Here is an 18397-nt window from a genome sequence, read left to right as displayed (position 1 = left end):
GCCTCCCAGGCTCTTCTGCCCATGAGATTACACAGGTATTATTGATTTCATAGCTGTGTCTGCCTTTCCTGAAGCTGTGAGGGAGTAGTATAGCCACTGAGAATGCAGGTCACCACTGTGGCCCAATTCCTCAATCCAGAGGGGGTCCCATGGTGGTGGCGGCAGCCAGTCCTTGGGAATCCCAGTGGCCACCGAGAGGGCAGCTTTGGGCCTGCAGGCTCCCTGAGTCAACCTTGAAATCCACCAGTGGAACCAGCAATTCTGAACACTGGAAAAGAAAAGACCCGCCCCGCCCTCCCCACCAGCCCCAGGAAGCTGTCTCCCATCAGGTTCTATGAAACATTTGCTTCCCTAGGAATTCCCTCTGGGCGGCTATAAGCATTGGATTGGAGAACAGGCTAGGTGGCTTACCACGCCATGGGGGGCTGGTGGAGGGTTCCCTGCTAACCCAGAATCAAAGAACCAGGGAGGGGGCATGAGATCTAATTCCTCCCACCAGGGAGGGGTCCATGGGAAGGCCGAACCCAAGTTTGTTTTAATAGAAGAAGACTGGGAATAATTAAAAATAAGCATTTCAGAACTCTGGGGGGAACTCTAACTTCCCTGGTGTTTACTTTTGATAGTCGTGTATCTGTGTCCTTGTAGTTTTTAGTTAAAAAATGGCTTCACATTTAAAGTGTACAAGCGTAGTGACCACATCTTTGGAGGCTGGCATCAAGAATGTTTTGGGGTCTTTCCTGTGGGAGAAGTGGTTTTCTTCTCTTCGCCACCTCTTCATCCTGTCTGCCTCTTTCATGTCCCTTTTCTCGGGGACAACAGAGACAGTTTCACATCCTTCTCCAAGGCCTCCTCCAAACTGCCAACAGGTAATGCAGCCCGGTTTAAAAAGCAAATAAAATGAACTATCTCAGGTCGAAAGGGAAAAGCAAAGGGTACAGGAAACAAAGGGAATCATCAGGAAAGAAACAGAAAACTACAAAATATGCTCCCAGATCAAGACAAAGCAATACTGTTCTGCGTGTGGATTGCAAGCTGCTGGAGAGTTAGCCTGGGGGAAGCGCCAATTGCCCTGCGTTTTGGATGGAGTGAGAAAGATACCAGAATCACAAGTTGTATTTTGACAGTAGGAAATCGACATTAGGAAATCCAGGAAGGGAATGAGACCTGGGAATGGAAGCCAAAGCAGCAGATTTTACGTAGGATGGGCTGTTGTTTATAAAAGTGCTTCTTCTTGTTTAGTCACCAAATCACGTCCAACTCTGCGACCCCACGGACTGTAGTCTGCCAGGCTCCTCTGTCCATGGCATTCTCCAGGCAAGAATACTGGAGTGGGTTGCCATTTCCTTCTCCAGGGGATCTTCCCAACCCAGGGATCTAACCTGAGTCTCCTGCACTGGCAGGTGGATTCTTTACCACTGAGCAACCAGAGAAGCCCCTTATCAAAGTGCAGCTTGATGAATTACACCCAAATGTATAATCTTATGACTGCAAAGTATTTTTCCCCCACCCCCAGTAAATATAGATCTGAATCTAAATAAAGATAGAATGTGAACATGTGGTATGTCGTTACACTATAGGTATTGAGGGATACCCTTTTTGGAGTGGGTCTGTATATGTCTTGGGGTGTAGGGCAGAGAGGGAGGAGTGGGAGGGACATCTGGCTCACAGGGAGCTTCACACGTGGTCCTCAAACGGCACCTGCAATAGACTCAGTGCCCACTTCCCCGTCATCTAAGTTTCGGGACTATGGTTCTGCCAGAGGCAGCTGAACCTCTGTCACTCTGGGAATGAGAGTCCCCGCTGGCCCCCCTACCCGATTCTCCAGCTTCTGGATCTGCTTCTTCCCGCCCTTCAGGGCCAGCTGCTCAGCCTCGTCCAGGCGGTGCTGTAGGTCCTTCACCGTCTGCTCCAGGTTCTTCTTCATCCGCTCCAGGTGGGCGCTGGTGTCCTGCTCCTTCTTCAGCTCCTCGGCCATCATGGCCGCCTGTGGTCCACAGGAAGCGTCTGTGGGCCACCCGCCCTCCTCCCCGGGCACATGGAGGATGCTGCGAGGCTGGTCCTCCCTCCCTCAGCTCCCCTCCCACTCTGCCTCTGCATCTCCTCCGTCTCCTCCATCTCTCCAGGAAACCACCACTGAGTGACTGCAGGGCTGAGGAGAGGAGACCTACTCGCCAGGCCCTGGCTTAGAAGCCCCTTTCTTGTCTCCAGACAGCATCTCTGAGAGGAAAGAATGCAGCTCACGTCTGTGATGGCTTTCTTGGCCTTCTCCTCCGCATTTTTGGACTCCCGGATAGAGTTCTCCACCTCTGCCTGGCATTGGGCTATGTCAGCTTCCAGTTTTTTCTTGGTATTTATCAGGCTCGTGTTCTACCAGAAAAATTAGATAGCAGAGGTTCAGGCTGCATATGGACACTTATAGTGATTGGAAGGGAGAGAGTTGGGTGGGGAAAGAAGTCTAATGCTGAGGATGTTCCGGTTCTGATTTTTCACGTGGGTGAAAAATATTAAAAAAGATTATCATTCTTGATCATACAGAAAGTCCCAAATCAGATTCAAGAATTGTAGGTAAAATAACTGAATAAACAATGAAGGTAGGTTTTCAAATATTTGAGGAAGGATAGATTATTTAATTAATGGTGTTGGAACAAGGAAATGGTTGATTTCACTATATGAAATGAAAAATAATTCTGATGATCCAAACATTATACATAGGGTTGTAAATGTGATGACAAATGAGAAAGCATTTGCAGTGTACATTGCTGAAAAAATATTTCCTTCCTTAATATGTAAAAAAGGTAAACCATTAAGAAAAAAGGGCAAAAGTACAAATAGCTAAGACACGCCAGACGAAATACAAATAACCAATAAATATGACAAAATGTTCTACCTCACTAGTAATCAAAGAAATATGAAATTTTAAAGTGAGGCATTTTCAAGCATAAATGTTAGTGAAGATTAAAACAAATAATTGCTAAGCACTCTCACATATTTTCCCAATGGGAATAAAAATTGGGACAACTTTGTTAAAAAGCAATTTATAGCATATAAATGCATTTACTGTTTTGACCATGAAATTGGGCTTCCAGGAGTTTATTTACTTCTAGGAATATTAAGGAAATAGTAATCATGGATGTATATGAAGAAGTTTGTCATAGCAATCTTCTAATCATAAAAATTTTTATTGAGAGCAATCTAAAAATACCAAAGCATAGAAGACTGATTATATAAAAGTGTCATAATACACAACTAAAATGGACTACTTTTCTGCCATTAAAAAAACTGTATCATGGAAAATTGTTTTAAAATATAGAAATGTGCTTATGACATTGTTAAATGAAAAAAAATTGCAAAAAGACTGATGACATTTACTAAAAAAATCATATTTATGTATAGAAACAAGAGTCTAGAATAAAAGATCTCCAGATGCTAACAATATGGTTGGTATTTTTCTGTTTTTTGGCTTGTATTCTCTAGTTTTTAAAGCAAGGAATTTCTTTTGGAATTCCCTGATGGTCCAATGATTAGGGCTTTGAGCTTCCACTGCAGGGGGCAAGGATTTGATCCCTGGTTGGGGTTTCTCTCGTGGCTTAACTGGTAAAGAATCTGCCTGCCATGTGTGAGACCTGGGTTCCATCCCTGGGTTGGGAAGATCCCCTGGAGAAGGGAATGGCTATCCACTCCAGTATTATGGCCTGGAGAATTCCATGGACTGCACAGTCCATTGGGTGGCAAAGAGTCGGACACAACTGAGTGACTTTCACTTTTACTTTCTTGGGGAACTAAGAACCCACGTGCCATGTGGGATGGCCAAAAATAAATAAATAAAACAAGGAATTTTGTAACTTTCTTAAAAATAATTATTTCAAAAGACGATCCTAATTATCTAAGTGTGTGTATGTGTTAGTTGCTTAGTCATGTCCGACTCTTTGTAATTCCATGAACTGTAGCCCACCAGGCTCCTCTGTCCATTGACTTCTCCAGGCAAGAATACTGGAGTGGGTTGCCATTCCCTTCTCCGGGGGATCTTCCTGACCGAGGGATGGAACCCAGGTCTCCTGCATTGCAGGCAGATATTTTACTGTCTGAGCCACACGGAAGCCCTAATTATCTAAGCTTGCAGCTTAAATGTTACTGCATCTATGCAGCCTTCTCCAGCCCCTTTATGCAATAATTCGTCCTTCTTTATCTTCGGATAAAAGAAAGCTCAGCCATCTTCCATCTAGAGACAATGTTATTCCAGGAACTAAGCCTAATGAAAGTTGGTCTTGACCACTAGCCTGGGAGGAGGGGTGGAAACTACACTCCACAGAGCCTGGATCCCCACTAGGGTGGACCCCGAGGGCAGCAAGAACGGGCTCACCTGGGAGTGAAGAAGCTGCGCGCGGTCACTGGCGTCCAGCAGCTCCTGCTCCGACAGCTTGCGGGTCCGCTCTGTCTGCTCCAAGGCCACCTTCATCTCCGCCAGCTCCTCCTGCAAGAGGCCATTCCTGCGCTCCATTATAGCCAGCTGCTCCTTGAGGTCCTCGTTGCTCCTCAGGGCATCATCCAGGTGCAGCTGGGAGTCCTTCACAGGGAAGCCAGGGCTGAGACGGGAGCCCAGGGCAGGCTGAGGTCCCGCCAGTTCCCCCGTGGGCCGCCCACTCACCTTGAGCTGGCCCTGGACTGAGCGCAGGTGTTTCTGGGTCTCGGCCATCTGGCGGTTGGAGTGGCCCAGCTGAATCTCCATCTCACTGAGGTCTCCCTCCATCTTCTTCTTCAGCCTCAGAGCATCATCTCTGCTCCGGATCTCAGCATCCAGTAGGCTCTGCGTGGCCTCTGCCGCCCGCTGACTGCTTCTTTTCAGCTGCTCGATTTCTTCGTCCTTCTCAGTGAGCCTGCGGTCGAGTTCAGATTTGACCTGGTTCAGCTCTAGCTGGACACGCAAAATCTTGCTCTCTTCATGCTCCAAGGAACCCTGATAAAAGCAAAGGAGAGACTGGGAGTGCTGGGGCAGCCACCTTCTGGAACGAGGTTTTTCATCCCCATCCATCATGATAAAATGGGTGCTGTTACACTCGTTTACAAATGGCTAGAACAATGCTCAAAGAGGTCAAATGGTTTCTCCCAAACTGTGACTAGTGCTGAGACTGGAACTGAAACTTTGTTAAAAACAAACAGCCTTATGTCTTGAGGACAGAGCATCGCTTTGAATTAGTAAAAATTTGATTACTGTGTCTTTGTAAAAAGATAGTGACCATAAATCAGGAGCCTACCTTGTCTCTAAAAAGACAGAGAAAGAGAAATTGCTCTCCTGTTACCCTGAGTCGTGGAAATTTCCCTAGAAACGTCTCAACCATCTGGTCCGCACTGGCCACCGTGGATGATTAAATCAGGACATTGCACTCTTTGGGCCACATGGAATTCCCAGTGGCCAAATATGACTGTGCATAGCTCTTTGCTGAAGCTAAGGCGTTCGGACCTGGCTTTCAGGATGTTTGGTGATGGAGGTCTTGCTTTCTGAGATGTTGAGGACATAAAGACCGGTTTATTTATTCAATAGGGAAAATATTATACGATGGACTGGAGGACTTGGAGGAGACGAAGCAGCAGGACACAGCTGCCCTCCCCGCCCCCACTGTGGGGTGAGGGCAGCTGAATGTTCTTTCCAGCAAAGCTTCCTGCCAGGTAGGCTCCTGGCAGGAAGGGCACGCAGGGAGCATGGCCTAGTTCGCCTTCTGCGGTGCTCTGTGCTTCTCCATCGCATCCCAGGCACTTACCTCCACCTCTTCTAGGGCAGCCTGGAGGTCTGACTTTTCTTGCTCCACCTGCTTCTTGGTCTTCTCCACTTCCTGAAGATTCTTGTTTGTTTCCGCAATCTGCATGGTTAAGTCGGAAATCTCTTCTGCAAAGGACAGGCTTGGTTTAGGCTATTTCCACAGGTTCTGTTTGATCGATGGAGAGGACCAGGCAGGAAATCATGGAAAGTATGCATAGAATCACAGTCTCGGAAATAGAAGGGGCATTCAGGGGCACTGGGTCTGGTCTAATTTTGTAGATCAGGAGTCTGAGACCCTAAGGGATTTAGTGTCAGAACCGAGGACACAAAGCCACGCAGAGACAGAATCCACGGAAGATCTGTTCTCTAGCAGCGTAGGGAGGTTGGCAGCCCACAGGCCGTCTGTTCTTGAGAACGAGGCTTGGCTACCACTATGCCTTCCATTGGTGGAGTTTGGGTCTTGGGGTCACTGAGTAGATGTGAGGATTTTGTGGGGCAGTGAGAAGGAGGCAGCTGTGGCTAAGTGGGGGAGAGGTGGCTGGAAGAGAAGGGGGGACTGTCACACCCCTGTGAGTTGGGGGAGAGAGCTGGGGGCTTCTTACCCCTGCGATGGGCAGTGCCCACCTTGCAGGTTTTTATTCTCCCGTCTCAGTGTCTCTAACTGATCCACCACCTCCTCGTAGGCATTGCGCATCTTGAAGACTTCAGTGCTATGAGACCTGGACTCTTTCTGAGCTGCTTCCAACTCAGCTTGACTCTCATCCAGTTTTTGTTTCCACTCTGAGAAGACCTAGGAGGTGGCAGAGGGACCCGTGAGGAGCCAAGAAGGCTAGGAACTGAGTTATGTTAACAGTGAGTCATGTCAGCAATGCCAAAGTGGGACCCTCCCACCTTTAGAGACCAAAGAAACAGGGGGATTCCCCAGACTCAGGGGTTCCAAACTCTGATATCTCTACAGAGATCTGCTGTATTCTGAAAGATATGGTGGTCTCAAAGTAATCTGAATTAACTCTGATGAAAAATAAAATTCCTTTCAGAGGGACTGTCACAAAAATCAAGAGACGGTGCAAAGCCCCAAAGTCTCCACTCCGGACTTGATGCTCTGTGCACCTCCCCCTACCCCAAAAGTGTGTGCATTCACACATCTCTTGCATCGAGTGATGGGGAAGGACCTTATCGAAGTTCCTCTGCTTCTTGTCCAGGCAGGCGCAGGCAGCGTTGGCCCGCTCCAAATCCAGCATCAGATCATCCACCTCTCCCTGGAGCCTCTGCTTGGTTTTTTCCAAGGACGCGCACTTGGAGCTCACAGCCTCTGTGTTTTCCTCTGCCTCCTGGAGCCTCTGGGCCAGTTTTTTCCTAAGAGGATCAGACCTACTGTTGCTGGGAAAGGTGGACTCTTTCAGAAGTAACTGTCAGATCAGGAGGGAATGGAGCCATCTAAAAAGGACTGGAATTTGATAAGACCAAGGCCTTAGAGTTTGATGATTGGATAGGATCTAAGTATCACCTGAAGAATCCCAAAATGTTTGGTGGCAAAGCAGTCACCTAGGAGGTGCCAAAGGGACCAGGTGGAATGAATGGACAGGACCCAGGGGGAAGGGCATGGAGACCCGGTCTGTGTACTTAGGGAAACTTGAAGGCCTAGGGAGGGAGACAGGGCCTGTCCCCTGTCTCTTCCTTGTGTCTTAAGGTTGTCTCTCCTAGCGTAACCTGGGAGCCCCTACTTGGCCTCCTCCAGCTCCTCCGTGCGCTGGATGGCGTCCGTCTCGTACTTGGTCCTCCACTGGGCCACCTCGCTGTTGGCCTTGGACAGCGCCCTCTGCAGCTCGGCCTTGGATTCTTGCTCCTCCTCGTACTGTTCGCGCAGCAGGTCGCAGTCGTGCTGGGCGGACTGCAGGGCGTGGGCCAGGGCGCTCTTGGCCTGCGGCATCAGCGTGGTGACAAATTGCAAAACCGTTTGGTCATTTTCCAGGGTAAGAAATTTTGTTTCAACCAGTGTTTCCCAACTTGAATCATTCACTTGCTGCCTTCACAAACTTAGCTGGAGCAGCATAGCTCCTGTTTTATTTACTTCACTTTTTAAAAAGTAGACTATTATATTGAAGTGGAAAATCATTAACACTTGCCGTAAACATAAGGTCACCGAATAAATGCAATGGAGGGAAGACAATGTTACCACCTTCTAGCTAAGCAATTTGCAGCTGTGACCCTGTGTCCTAGTACTATTCTCTTGTGTTTTGATGAGGAGGATGCACCAGTGTTAGAGAGATGGTATCCAAATTGAGGGGCTTCCCTTGTAGTTCAGTGGTAAAGAACCCGCCTGCCAATGCAGGAGACTTGCGTTTGATCCCTGAGTTGGGAAGATCCCCTGGAAGAGGAAATGGCAACCCCCTCCAGTATTCTTGCCTGGGAAATCCCACGGACTAAGCAGCCTGGTGGGGTCGCTTGAGGTCACAAAGTAGTCAGACACAACTCAGTGACTAAACAACAACATCGAAATTGAGACCTTTTTCTTATTTAATCAGAATAATTGGAGGAGAATCAGAAAGGGATTAATCTTCTCACTACTTAATTCAGTGTTTCGGAATACTGTGACCATGAAAACCCCAAACGTATATTTTGGTGTCATCAGGGGGCCGTGTCCCCACCCGGGAATTCTGACATGCGCTGTGCGGTTTCCACGGCTCTGCCACCGCTTCCCAAGCAGAAGGGGGACATGTCTGAGGCCTCCATCACTCACTTCTACCTGGTTGGGAGGAAATTGGTGCTCTCATCATAACGGTCACAGAACACTTTCTGGTTGGCCCAGTGCAGTAACTCATGTATATGCATCCTTTTAAAGGCACAGATTGGAGAAGGAAATGGCAACCACTCCAGTATTCTTGCCAGGAGAACCCCATGGACAGTGGAGCCTGATGGACTACAGTCCATGGGGTCTCAGAGAGTAAACACGACTTAGCAGCTGAACAATAACAACAAAGACACAAAAAAACAACAAACTTTTCCCAGGAAGGAAAGCTTAGCTCCTTCTGTATCCTGGCCAAAGGACAGCTTTGCTCCTGGAAGGGGCCTTCTCAGGCTCTGATTCTCTCCACTCCCTCTGCCCTGCAAGTCCCCCAGGAACCCCAACCATATGCTAGAAAGATGGGAGACAGCACTTTTCTTGTTTTTTAGGAGAGGCAGATGGAGTTTTCTGGAATTCCAGAAGAGCGCCCTGTAAGTTTTAGCTGGCACATGGCACCCCCAGAACTACATATATGCAGTTTTGGGCACTCTTGCTTTTCTGTTTTAGTTCTCGAACACACATCAACAACATTTACTAAGCACCTACTGTGTGCACTGTTCTACTGTGTGCTGTAACTACTGTTAACTCCTACAGTGGGGGAAAATAATTCTTGCCCTCTAGGAGTTGACAGATTAGTTGGGGGATGTGAATTATAAATATCGTGATATTGACATCAAGCACATGATAATGGTGTTTGCATTTATGCAAATGTCCCAAGGGCCAGCCCTTTGGAGGAGGGGGTTCTTAAATGTAGGTGTTGTAGCTGGTGATACACAAAGAGTGATGGAGGAGAGAGAGGAGAGCATTTCAAGGGGGTGGAATGATTGCTGGGCAGAGTGGGAAGATGCACAGAGGCAGAGATGGCCCAGCTAGTACTGTGGTGGGGGAGGGGATGCCCCTGCCTGGGGAGGGGAGTTTATCAGCTCCTCCACTGGGGAACAGAGGGGCTCCGAGGATGGAGCACCCTGGTAGAATTTTCTAGCTCTGAAGGAGAGCCAATGCCAAGGTTCTGGAACCTCCAAGAACATGTTCCTGTCCTACTACAAGGAAGAGAGGAGCAGCACCAGACTTCGTGACCCAGCACTGCCCTCAACCAGCTCCATGGCTTCTCAGGTCCCACCTGACTCTACCTTTCTAGACGGAGGCATCCATCCTTACCTTGCTTTCTTCCTCCAGCTGCCTCTTAAGATCCTCCAGCTGCTGGGTGAGGACCTGCTTGCCTTTGGTTAGCTGTGAGATCAGAGCGGCCTTCTCTTCCACTTGGTGGCTCAGCTCCCCTGGCAAACAGATGTGGGCCCACGTCAGGGTTTGGACCACCCTCTTCCACAGTGCAGTGGGACCCCAGGGCCCTGCCCATCCTCACCATTTTGGGTCTGCAGTCTTGCCTTCTGCATGTTCAGATCATGGATTAACTGTGTCTGTTGGTCATCCTTGGCCTTGATCTCATTAAACTGGTCTTCCACAGTCCGGCACATCCTTTCCACATTACTCTTGGAAAAAAAAAAAAAGCCAACATGAATGGGAAAAATGGATCCTGGGTTCCTAGTATCAAATCATTTGATAGTTTAGCTTCAAAGCGGGGTTGCCACTTTGAAGAATCTGCCTTGCAATGGAGGGGACTCGGGTTTGATCCCTGGTCCAGGAACCAAGCTCTTACATGCTGTGGAGGAATTGAATTAAGCCCATGTGCTGCAACTAGAGAGTCTGAGCATCACAACAAAAGACTTTGTGTGTCACAGCTAAGACTTGACACAGCCAAATAAATAATAAGCAAGTAAATAAATGGGCTTCCCAGGTGGCACTAGTAGTAAAAAAAACAACCCATCTACAGGAGATGTAAGAGACCTGGGTTCGATGCCTGGGCTGAGAAGATCCTCTGGAGGAGGACATGGCAACCTACTCTAGTATTCTTGCCTGGAGAATCCCATGGACAGAGGAGCCTGGCGGACTACAGTCCATAGGGTCACAAGAGTTAGATGCAACTGAAGTGACTTAGCAGGCATGTACACACAAATAAAGAAAGAAAGAAAGAAAAAGAAAATGGGAGATGGATTGGAAGTATTTGGGAAAGACTGGATGAATGAAGAGATCTTGAGTTATAGCAGATCTTTGAATCAGGGCTCTGGTAACCTGAATGAATTTGGGGAGCCAGGAGCAGATGGAAGTGGAGAGAGTGTTACCATTCAGAACATGCAGTGAGTTGCAGGCATGGAACTGTACCCGCTCACCCAGCAGGTGGATGCTGCCTCGCCTTTGCAGAGAGCAAAAGCATCAGGTACCTTTGACTTGGAGACAGTCTCGATGTTGCTGGCCATGTCACCGATCTCCATCTTCAGCTCGCTCTTCTCCTTCTCCAGCTTCTGCTTGACCCTCTGCAGGTTGTCAATCTGCTCCCCTAGCTCGGCCACACTGTCCGCATGCTTCTTCCTCAGTGTGGCCGCTGTGGCCTCGTGCTGCAGAGTGGCCTCCTCCAGGTCCCGGCGCAGTTTCTGGAACTCAGCCTCCCGCTTCTTGTTCATCTCGATCTGGACCGAAGTGGCCCCGCTGGCTTCTTCCAGCCGCTCGCTGATCTCCTCCAGTTCCCGGGAGAGGTCCGCGCGCTGCTTCTCAATCTTGCCTCTGAGCGTGTGTTCTGTTTCCACCTCCTCCTCCAGTTCTTCAGTGCGGGCCTGGAAGGGTCACTGGGTCAGGAAGGTCATGGAGGGTTGGGCAACAGCCCCACTTTGGGGAGAACATGGTGGGGAGGATTGGGGGTGGGCTTCATAAGGTCAAGAATACATTATAACATTAAATCCTTGGAAGAAAACTTGGCTACAATCTAAGAGCCCATCAGTAGGGGAATGGTCAGATCAGCCCGTGGTCCAGGAGACCACAAAGTAGTAAGATGTCCACTCAGGTCTGCCATGGACAGCTCTGCAGGATGCATTGCTACATGAAGAGAGCAACTCGCATAATGATAGTCTCTATCTAATATTTTAAGTGCATATATATATATTTGGCCATGCTGCATGGCTTGGATAATCTTAGTTCCCTGACCAGGCATCACACATAGGCCCACAGCAGTAGAAGCACTGACTTCTAACCACTGGACTGCTAGGGAAGTCCCCATATACATATGTATTATGTAGAAGTTTATATATATACATATTTATTTAATATTCTTGTTCCTTTTAGGAAGATCTCCTGGAGGAGGGCATGGCAATCCATTGCAGATCCATTCCAGTATTCTGCCTGGAGAATCCCATGGATATAGGAACCTGGCAGGTTACAGTCTATGCGGTTGCAAAGAGTCGACATGACTGAAGTGACTTAGCGTGCGTGCACGCATCTCCTATATATTTTGTGTGTGTGTCTATGTACATAGATCCATGTGTACAAAAGACCCAGAGGATGCAGTGGATTTCTGAGAAGGTGGAAGGACCCTGGACTTAGAGGTGGTGCTTAGAGCACCCTTATCAATAATATTTAGTCTATGCTGCTGCTGCTGCTGCTAAGTCGCTTCAGTCTTGTCTGACTCTGTGCAACCCCATAGACAGCAGCCCACCAGGCTCCTCAGTCCCTGGGATTCTCCAGGCAAGAACACTGGAGTGGGTTGCCATTTCCTTCTCCAATGCGTGAAACTGAAAAGTGAAAGTGAAGTCGCTCAGTCGTGTCCGACTCTCTGAGACCCCCTGGACTGCAGCCTACCAGGCTCCTCCGTCCATGGGATTTTCAAGGCAAGAGTATTGGAGTGGGTTGCCACTATGGGTAATTTTAATTATCTTCAAGAAAATCTATTTATATGCAACTTAGACAATTTGAATATTAACTTCAAAAAAAGAGAAGGAGATTCTCTCCAGGTTGGACTAAGACAAAAAAGCAGCAAAAGAAACCTGGGGATGAGACTTCCTTGGTGGTCCAATGGTTAAGAATGTGCCTTGCAATGCAGAGGACTCAGGTTCAATCCCTGGTCTGGGAACTAAGATCCCACATGCTGTGGGGCAACTAAGCCCACACGATGCAACACAAGACTTCATTTGCTGCAACTAATGCCCAGTGCAGCCAAATATATAAATATTTTAAAAAGAGAAATCTAGCGGAAAGAGCAAGGAGGCGACCCTGATACAGGGATTTCCAGTTGGTGGGGAAGGTGTCCACCTGCAGTTCTTTAATCTTCTTTTGTAACTGCAGATTGTGAACTTGTTCGTCTTCAATTTTGGTCTGTAACTGACTGATTTCAAACTCCTTCCTGCAAATAGATACGTATATATATTTAAAATACTCGAATTACGAGCCCTTCAAAGGCAGTTAGCTTTCAGGCTCGAACACAGGTGAACATGAAAGAGCTACTTCTTCAGTTTCTCCTCCACTTGCTGCTTGTCGTTTTCTAGGTCCATGATCGACTCCTGGCACATCTTCAGGTCTCCTTCCAGCTTCCTCTTTGCTCGCTCCAGGTCAGCCCGCAGTTTCTTCTCCTGCTCTAAGCAGCCCTCCAGCTGGGAAGACACGGTTGGGGAGGGCTGAGATTTGCTGGGAACTGAGCTTGCCTCTTAGCCAAGGGCAGTGTCCCGGGGATCCCGCAGGTGTGAGCCCTCGCCTCTGCCCCAGGAGGGAGCGTGGCCCCCTGCCTCCTCCCTCTTCTCTCCTCTGGCAAAGGCTGGATCCCCCCGAGGTCTCCCAGTGTCTCTTTCAGCTGATGCCCATTTGGCCTATCCCATGCCCCATGATGGAAACAGGGTGCTGGGGGATGCACACTCTTACCCAGACAGAACGGGGCACCTGTGGGAGGGCACTGCCCCAGCTGTGCCTGGGAAAGTCTAGATTATGTACTATCAACCTTCTCCCCTACCTGCACCATGCAGCTGTGGGGAGATTTAGGCAAAGAATGTGTGTGTATGGGGAGGGGAGGTGGGCGGTGAGGGAAAGGAGTTGTTGGGGAGGAGGACACCTGCTCTGCCCTCAGGACGATTCTGGCAATCTGGAAACATTCTAGCCACGATTGGGAGTGAAACCTTAAGCTTCAAACCTGGCTCTTACATCAAGAACAAAAGTGTAATGTGATGCGGGGGTAGGGAGGGGGTGGATGGTAATTTTTCAGGCCCCCAATGGAACTCATTTTTAACAAAGTTAGAACAGGATGGGAGCTGTTGGAACCCAAGGACCTACAAGTAGATGCTAATAATGATGGTGATAGTGATGCTGCTGCTGATGGTGATGACGATGGTGGTGATGGTGATGATGCTGATGGTGGTGATGACGGTGATGGTGGTGGTGATGGGATAATAGTGGTGATGATGCTGGTGATGACGACGGTGATGATGCTGATGGTGGTGATGGTGATGACGGTGGTGGTGATGGTGGCAATGATGATGGTGGTAGTGATGATGCTGGTGATGCCGAGGGTGATGGTGGTGGTGATGATGGTGATGATGATGATGGTGGTGGTGATGATGCTGGTGATGCCAAGGGTGATGGTGGTGGTGATGGTGGTGGTGATGATGGTGATGATGGTGGGTTGGTGATGATTGTGGTGATGGTGGCAGTGATGACGATGGTGATGATGGTAGCAATGATGGTGGTGATGGTGGCTGGTGATGATGCTGGTGATGCTGAGGGTGAGGATGATAGTGATGGCGATGGTGGTGGTGATTTTAGCAGCTAACGTTTTACTGAACACTCTCTGTGTGCTACGCTTTCCATGAAAACTCTTGCAGCTAAAGCTAATTGAATCCCCATTTCACAAGGTGGAAACTGGGGCTTCACGAGTTTAAGTGGCTCACTTCGCATTCCACATTTATTTGGCATGGGCTGAGATCTGAACTCAAGAGATTCTGACCCCAGAGTCAGAAGCCTCAACCCTGCATCCTGTGTAGACCTCATCTTGTCTTTGCTTCTGCAAGTCGTCAATGTTAGGGCGTAGTAATGAAATCTCCTCACGTCATCTGTTTGCTGCTCCAGCTTGGCGTTTATTTTGATCAGACCATTGACTTTGTCTTCTTCAACCTGAAGATCATCCAGTGTTTGCTGGTGGGCTTCCTGCAGAGATTTCTTCTCTCTGGTCAGTTTGGAAATGTTTTCTTCAAGCGCTGTCATTTCTTCTGAAAGATTCTTTACCTAAGAGAGTATATCACCAGTTGAAACCAGTTCAAACAATTAAACCAGAAGCTTCCAGCAAAGGCTATTGATTTTTTTTTCTTTGACTTTTCTCTTTTTTGGTTACTACTTCTTTGCCTCTCCAGTAGGTGCCTATGGTGTTGGCTGCATCATCCTGAAATTGGCAGCCTCTGGTGTTTTTCAGTCCTCACTGGCCTATCACAGGGCCCTTTAGGATAATTTTTTTTTTTTAAAGAGGACATCATATGGTACACAGAAGGACATTATTCATGCAAATATGCTGCCTCCAAAAAACAACACATCAACCTGTACTCATCAGATTATATCCATGGGAATTTGTTTATTGGCTGGCCAGGGTTTAGAATGAGGCAGGAAGGGGAAGAGGAATAGGCAGGAGGTGCTACGCAAGAAAATCCAGAGTGGGGAGTCCCCTGTGTCAGGAAGCAGGGCAAGGGCACCAACCATGGAGCTTTAAAGCATTAAATTGAGCTTTTCCCATGTGCAACACTCTTCCAGATCAGAGGTCGTTAATTCCTGACCTATGGGCCAAATCTGGCCACATAATAGTTTACAAGTTGAATAAGTTGTAAACATTGGTGGAAAAAATGAGATTCCACCTAAAATCTGGATGTCTGATTTCTCGAGGGAAATCAGAAGCTCTGGCCATGCCGCGTTCACATCCCCACCTGGCAACAGTTGGCTGGCACTGCGCCCTGGAGGCCACCTGGGGGCAGGGCAAGTGCTCTCCAGTTTGCCACAGTCCCTACCCCTTCCCTGTCACCTCCCTATCGACACCCAGTTGCCCCTTCGACAGTGCCTTGAGTCATCTCTACCTCCCTGGCAACAAAGACCATGTGACTCATGGACTGTGTTTCCCATGTATTTTTGTGAAGTGTTATTTTGTGTACATGTAATTTTAGTCTGCATAAACGGTTTCATGCTATATGTTTCATTTTCCTCCTTTGCCCCCACACTCAGCACTAGGCCTTTCACATCCATCTCGTTGTCCCGGCGGCTGCGTGTACAGCCTGTTGTGTGTCCTCCACATCTCACCTCTCCACCCCCCCAGGTGGACCCTGATCCTGCCTCCAGCATCCATCCCCCGCACCACAAGAAATGCTGCCGTGAGCCTCCTCATACATGTCCCCTTATGGACCTAGCAGGAGAAATCCTTGGTCTGTATAGCCAGAAGCAGAACCACTGGGTTGAAGGATGCATGGATTCTTAACTCAGCTAAGAGTTTCCAGATGGCTTTTCCATAGGCTGCATTAGTCTACATTTTACCAGTAATGCGTGAGGGTCCCTGATCCTCTAACCTCCCTGCCAGTCCTTGGTGTGGTCCAGTTTTCTGCCTCCTTCACCACCTGCCTCCCTGATCATCTGCCTGGCTCTGTGGGCACGTTTCTTGGCTTCCCTGTGCCAAGTGCTTCTCCTGAAGGATCTCTTGCATTGTGGAGGAAGGGTTGGGGCTAGAAGCTTGTGGTGTAACCCGGCAGGTAGCAGGAGCGAGGGAAGAGCCCACGGGTTTAAGAACAGGGCAGAGGCGGATTCATTCCCCTCCCACTTCCGGGCAGTTCCTTCCCCACCTGTCTCCCGGGAGGAGGGGTGGGGATGCCCACCTTGTTCTCCGTGGCATGCTTCTCTTTCTCCACTTTGGTCAGGGTCAGTTCCAGGTCATCGATGTCTCTTTTGAGGGAGGAGCATTTGTCTTCCAGGTTCCTCTTCTTGGCAACCAGTTCAGAATTCATCTCCTCCTCCTCTTCCAGCCTCTCGTTCAGCTCCTTAACTTTGGCCTCCAGCTGGATCTTGCTTTTGATGAGTCCCTCACACCGCTCCTCGGCATCCATCAGGTTTTCTGTTTCCTAAAAACCCAACAGATCATTGTTTTTCCTAATTTGTTTTTTGAAGGATAGTTGATTTACAGTGTTGTGTTAGTTCCTGCTGTGCAGCCAAGTGATTCATTTATGCACAGATTCACATTTTTTTTCATATTCTTTTCCATTATAGTTTATCACAGGATGTTGAATACAGTTCCTTGTGCTATACAATAGGACTGTGTTATTTACAGACTATTGTCTTTTAATCAGCCTCTTGACCAACCCCAGAGGGAAGGGCTTTACCCTCATGTATATCATCCAAATCCTTTTTTTTTTAGCCACTAATGGTGTCATCCACTTAGTAGAAATTCTCAAGCAAAGGCACACATAGCATTCATAAAACCTCTGCAAATTTGTCACATTTGGATGCCCGGCCATCTCCCTCTTCCTCCTACATGAGTTGAAGATCAACTCATCCACTCTGTGCTTTCACACGCTAACTAATATTTCCCAAACTTGACCACCTTTTAAACCTCTCCACAGCAAAGTGCTTCTTATGACTCCTGAGGCCTGCTTCCTTAAGCCACAGAAAAGAAAACCTCAAATAGAAACAAGTGATTAAATATGTACATTCCCCAGAAGACTCTACAATGAGTCTCTTGGAGTGACCACGATTAGCTGTTTATGTTGTTAAATGTAAACAGATTATATCCTCTCTTACTTACTTCTCAGTGTTGTGAGAACTGGACACGCATTTCAAGGTAATGGATGAAAAGAGTCTGGCAAGAATAGCCTTCTGTGTTTACTGACCAGGTCCTGTGTTACATGCATGAACTCATCTGAGCCTCCCAGCTACCCTAAGAGGTGAGGGACTATTGCTGTGCCCATTTCACAGTTGAGAAAACTAAGGCACAAAGAAGATAAGTCACCTGCCTGAGGTCACACAGCTGCCAAGTGGAGGATCTGGGATGCAAACCCAGATATCTGGTTCCAAAACTTGTTCTTGTGCTCACCCTGCTTGGGAAAGTGAAAGGGGAGGAGGAGGTGCTATGCACTTAAGCAAAAGGTAAATGTATTGGGAGTTTATTAAAAAGAGCAAACACTAAATGTCTTGACTCTGTGAAATGAGACCATTATGCTGCCAGAGTGTTATGGACTAGATATACAGCTTCATTTTCCCTATATCTTTGAAAATATGCATATCTTTAATTAAAAAAAATGTTTTTATCTTTAAATTTTTTGGCTGAACCACTCAGCCTACAGGATCTTAGTTCCCTGACCAGGAATTGAACCTAGGCCACGGTAGTGAAAACCTGGAATCCTAACCACTAGGCCACCAAGGAACTCCCAGTGATTTAGTTACATGATTTTTAAAAAGACTTGGTACATCACTGACAGATTTTTTATTATGACAAACACATCCCCCTCATGCCCACAGCAAAATACATCTGACTCTGCTGTAGAAGACAGGGAGAAATAAAGTGAGCAGAAATTCACTTTGCAGATGTATTTTGTGGTGTATTGAGTCCACAAGCCCAGGCTGGCCTCCTTTTACTAGCAGGGTAGTGATGTAATACCCCACAATCCCACTGGGTGGCACCACTATCTCTTACATGAACTCTGACGCATCCTCCTGGCCTCAGGGAGATACTTACAGACTGGACCTGCAACTGGAGGTCATTCTTTTCCTGCAGCAGGGACACCATTTTCTCCTCCAGCTCCTTTCGGCGAGCCTCAGATCTGGCCAGTTCTTCCTTGGCTCTCTCAAAGTCTTCCTTCATGGTGGCTATCTCCTTCTCAGCCTCCGCACTCTTCAGCAGGGGCTTGATCTTGAAGAACAGGTTCATCCAGGGCCAGTGCTTGACGTTCATAAAAGATCGGATGTTGTACTGGATGCAGAAGATGGAGTCCCTGTGTATTGTTAGGACTGGGGTTAATGGACCACAG

The 18397-nt window shown here is 48.0% G+C and overlaps 1 protein-coding gene across 1 annotated transcript in view; it reads right to left on the bottom strand.

The window, feature by feature from the left end:
- LOC120865976 (myosin-13) overlaps window positions 1-18397 on the bottom strand; it is a 48574-nt gene that overhangs the window by 3421 nt on the left and 26756 nt on the right. The window contains exons 20-35 of the mRNA XM_040243346.1: window positions 18106-18361; window positions 16253-16495; window positions 14457-14633; window positions 12870-13015; window positions 12678-12768; window positions 10820-11209; window positions 9904-10030; window positions 9699-9817; window positions 7480-7676; window positions 6928-7111; window positions 6380-6545; window positions 5757-5881; window positions 4646-4954; window positions 4361-4564; window positions 2242-2367; window positions 1814-1984 (exon numbers count right to left, since the gene is read on the bottom strand). Coding sequence (XP_040099280.1) covers window positions 1814-1984; window positions 2242-2367; window positions 4361-4564; window positions 4646-4954; window positions 5757-5881; window positions 6380-6545; window positions 6928-7111; window positions 7480-7676; window positions 9699-9817; window positions 9904-10030; window positions 10820-11209; window positions 12678-12768; window positions 12870-13015; window positions 14457-14633; window positions 16253-16495; window positions 18106-18361 — 3031 coding nt within the window. The remainder of the gene's footprint in view (window positions 1-1813; window positions 1985-2241; window positions 2368-4360; window positions 4565-4645; window positions 4955-5756; window positions 5882-6379; window positions 6546-6927; window positions 7112-7479; window positions 7677-9698; window positions 9818-9903; window positions 10031-10819; window positions 11210-12677; window positions 12769-12869; window positions 13016-14456; window positions 14634-16252; window positions 16496-18105; window positions 18362-18397) is intronic.

Source organism: Oryx dammah, unplaced genomic scaffold (genome assembly GCF_014754425.2).
Source record: "Oryx dammah isolate SB20612 unplaced genomic scaffold, SCBI_Odam_1.1 HiC_scaffold_8, whole genome shotgun sequence".
Taxonomy (NCBI): Eukaryota; Metazoa; Chordata; class Mammalia; order Artiodactyla; family Bovidae; genus Oryx; species Oryx dammah.
The sequence above is the reverse complement of the archived record's forward strand: the minus strand, read 5'-3'. Positions and strand labels throughout refer to the sequence as shown.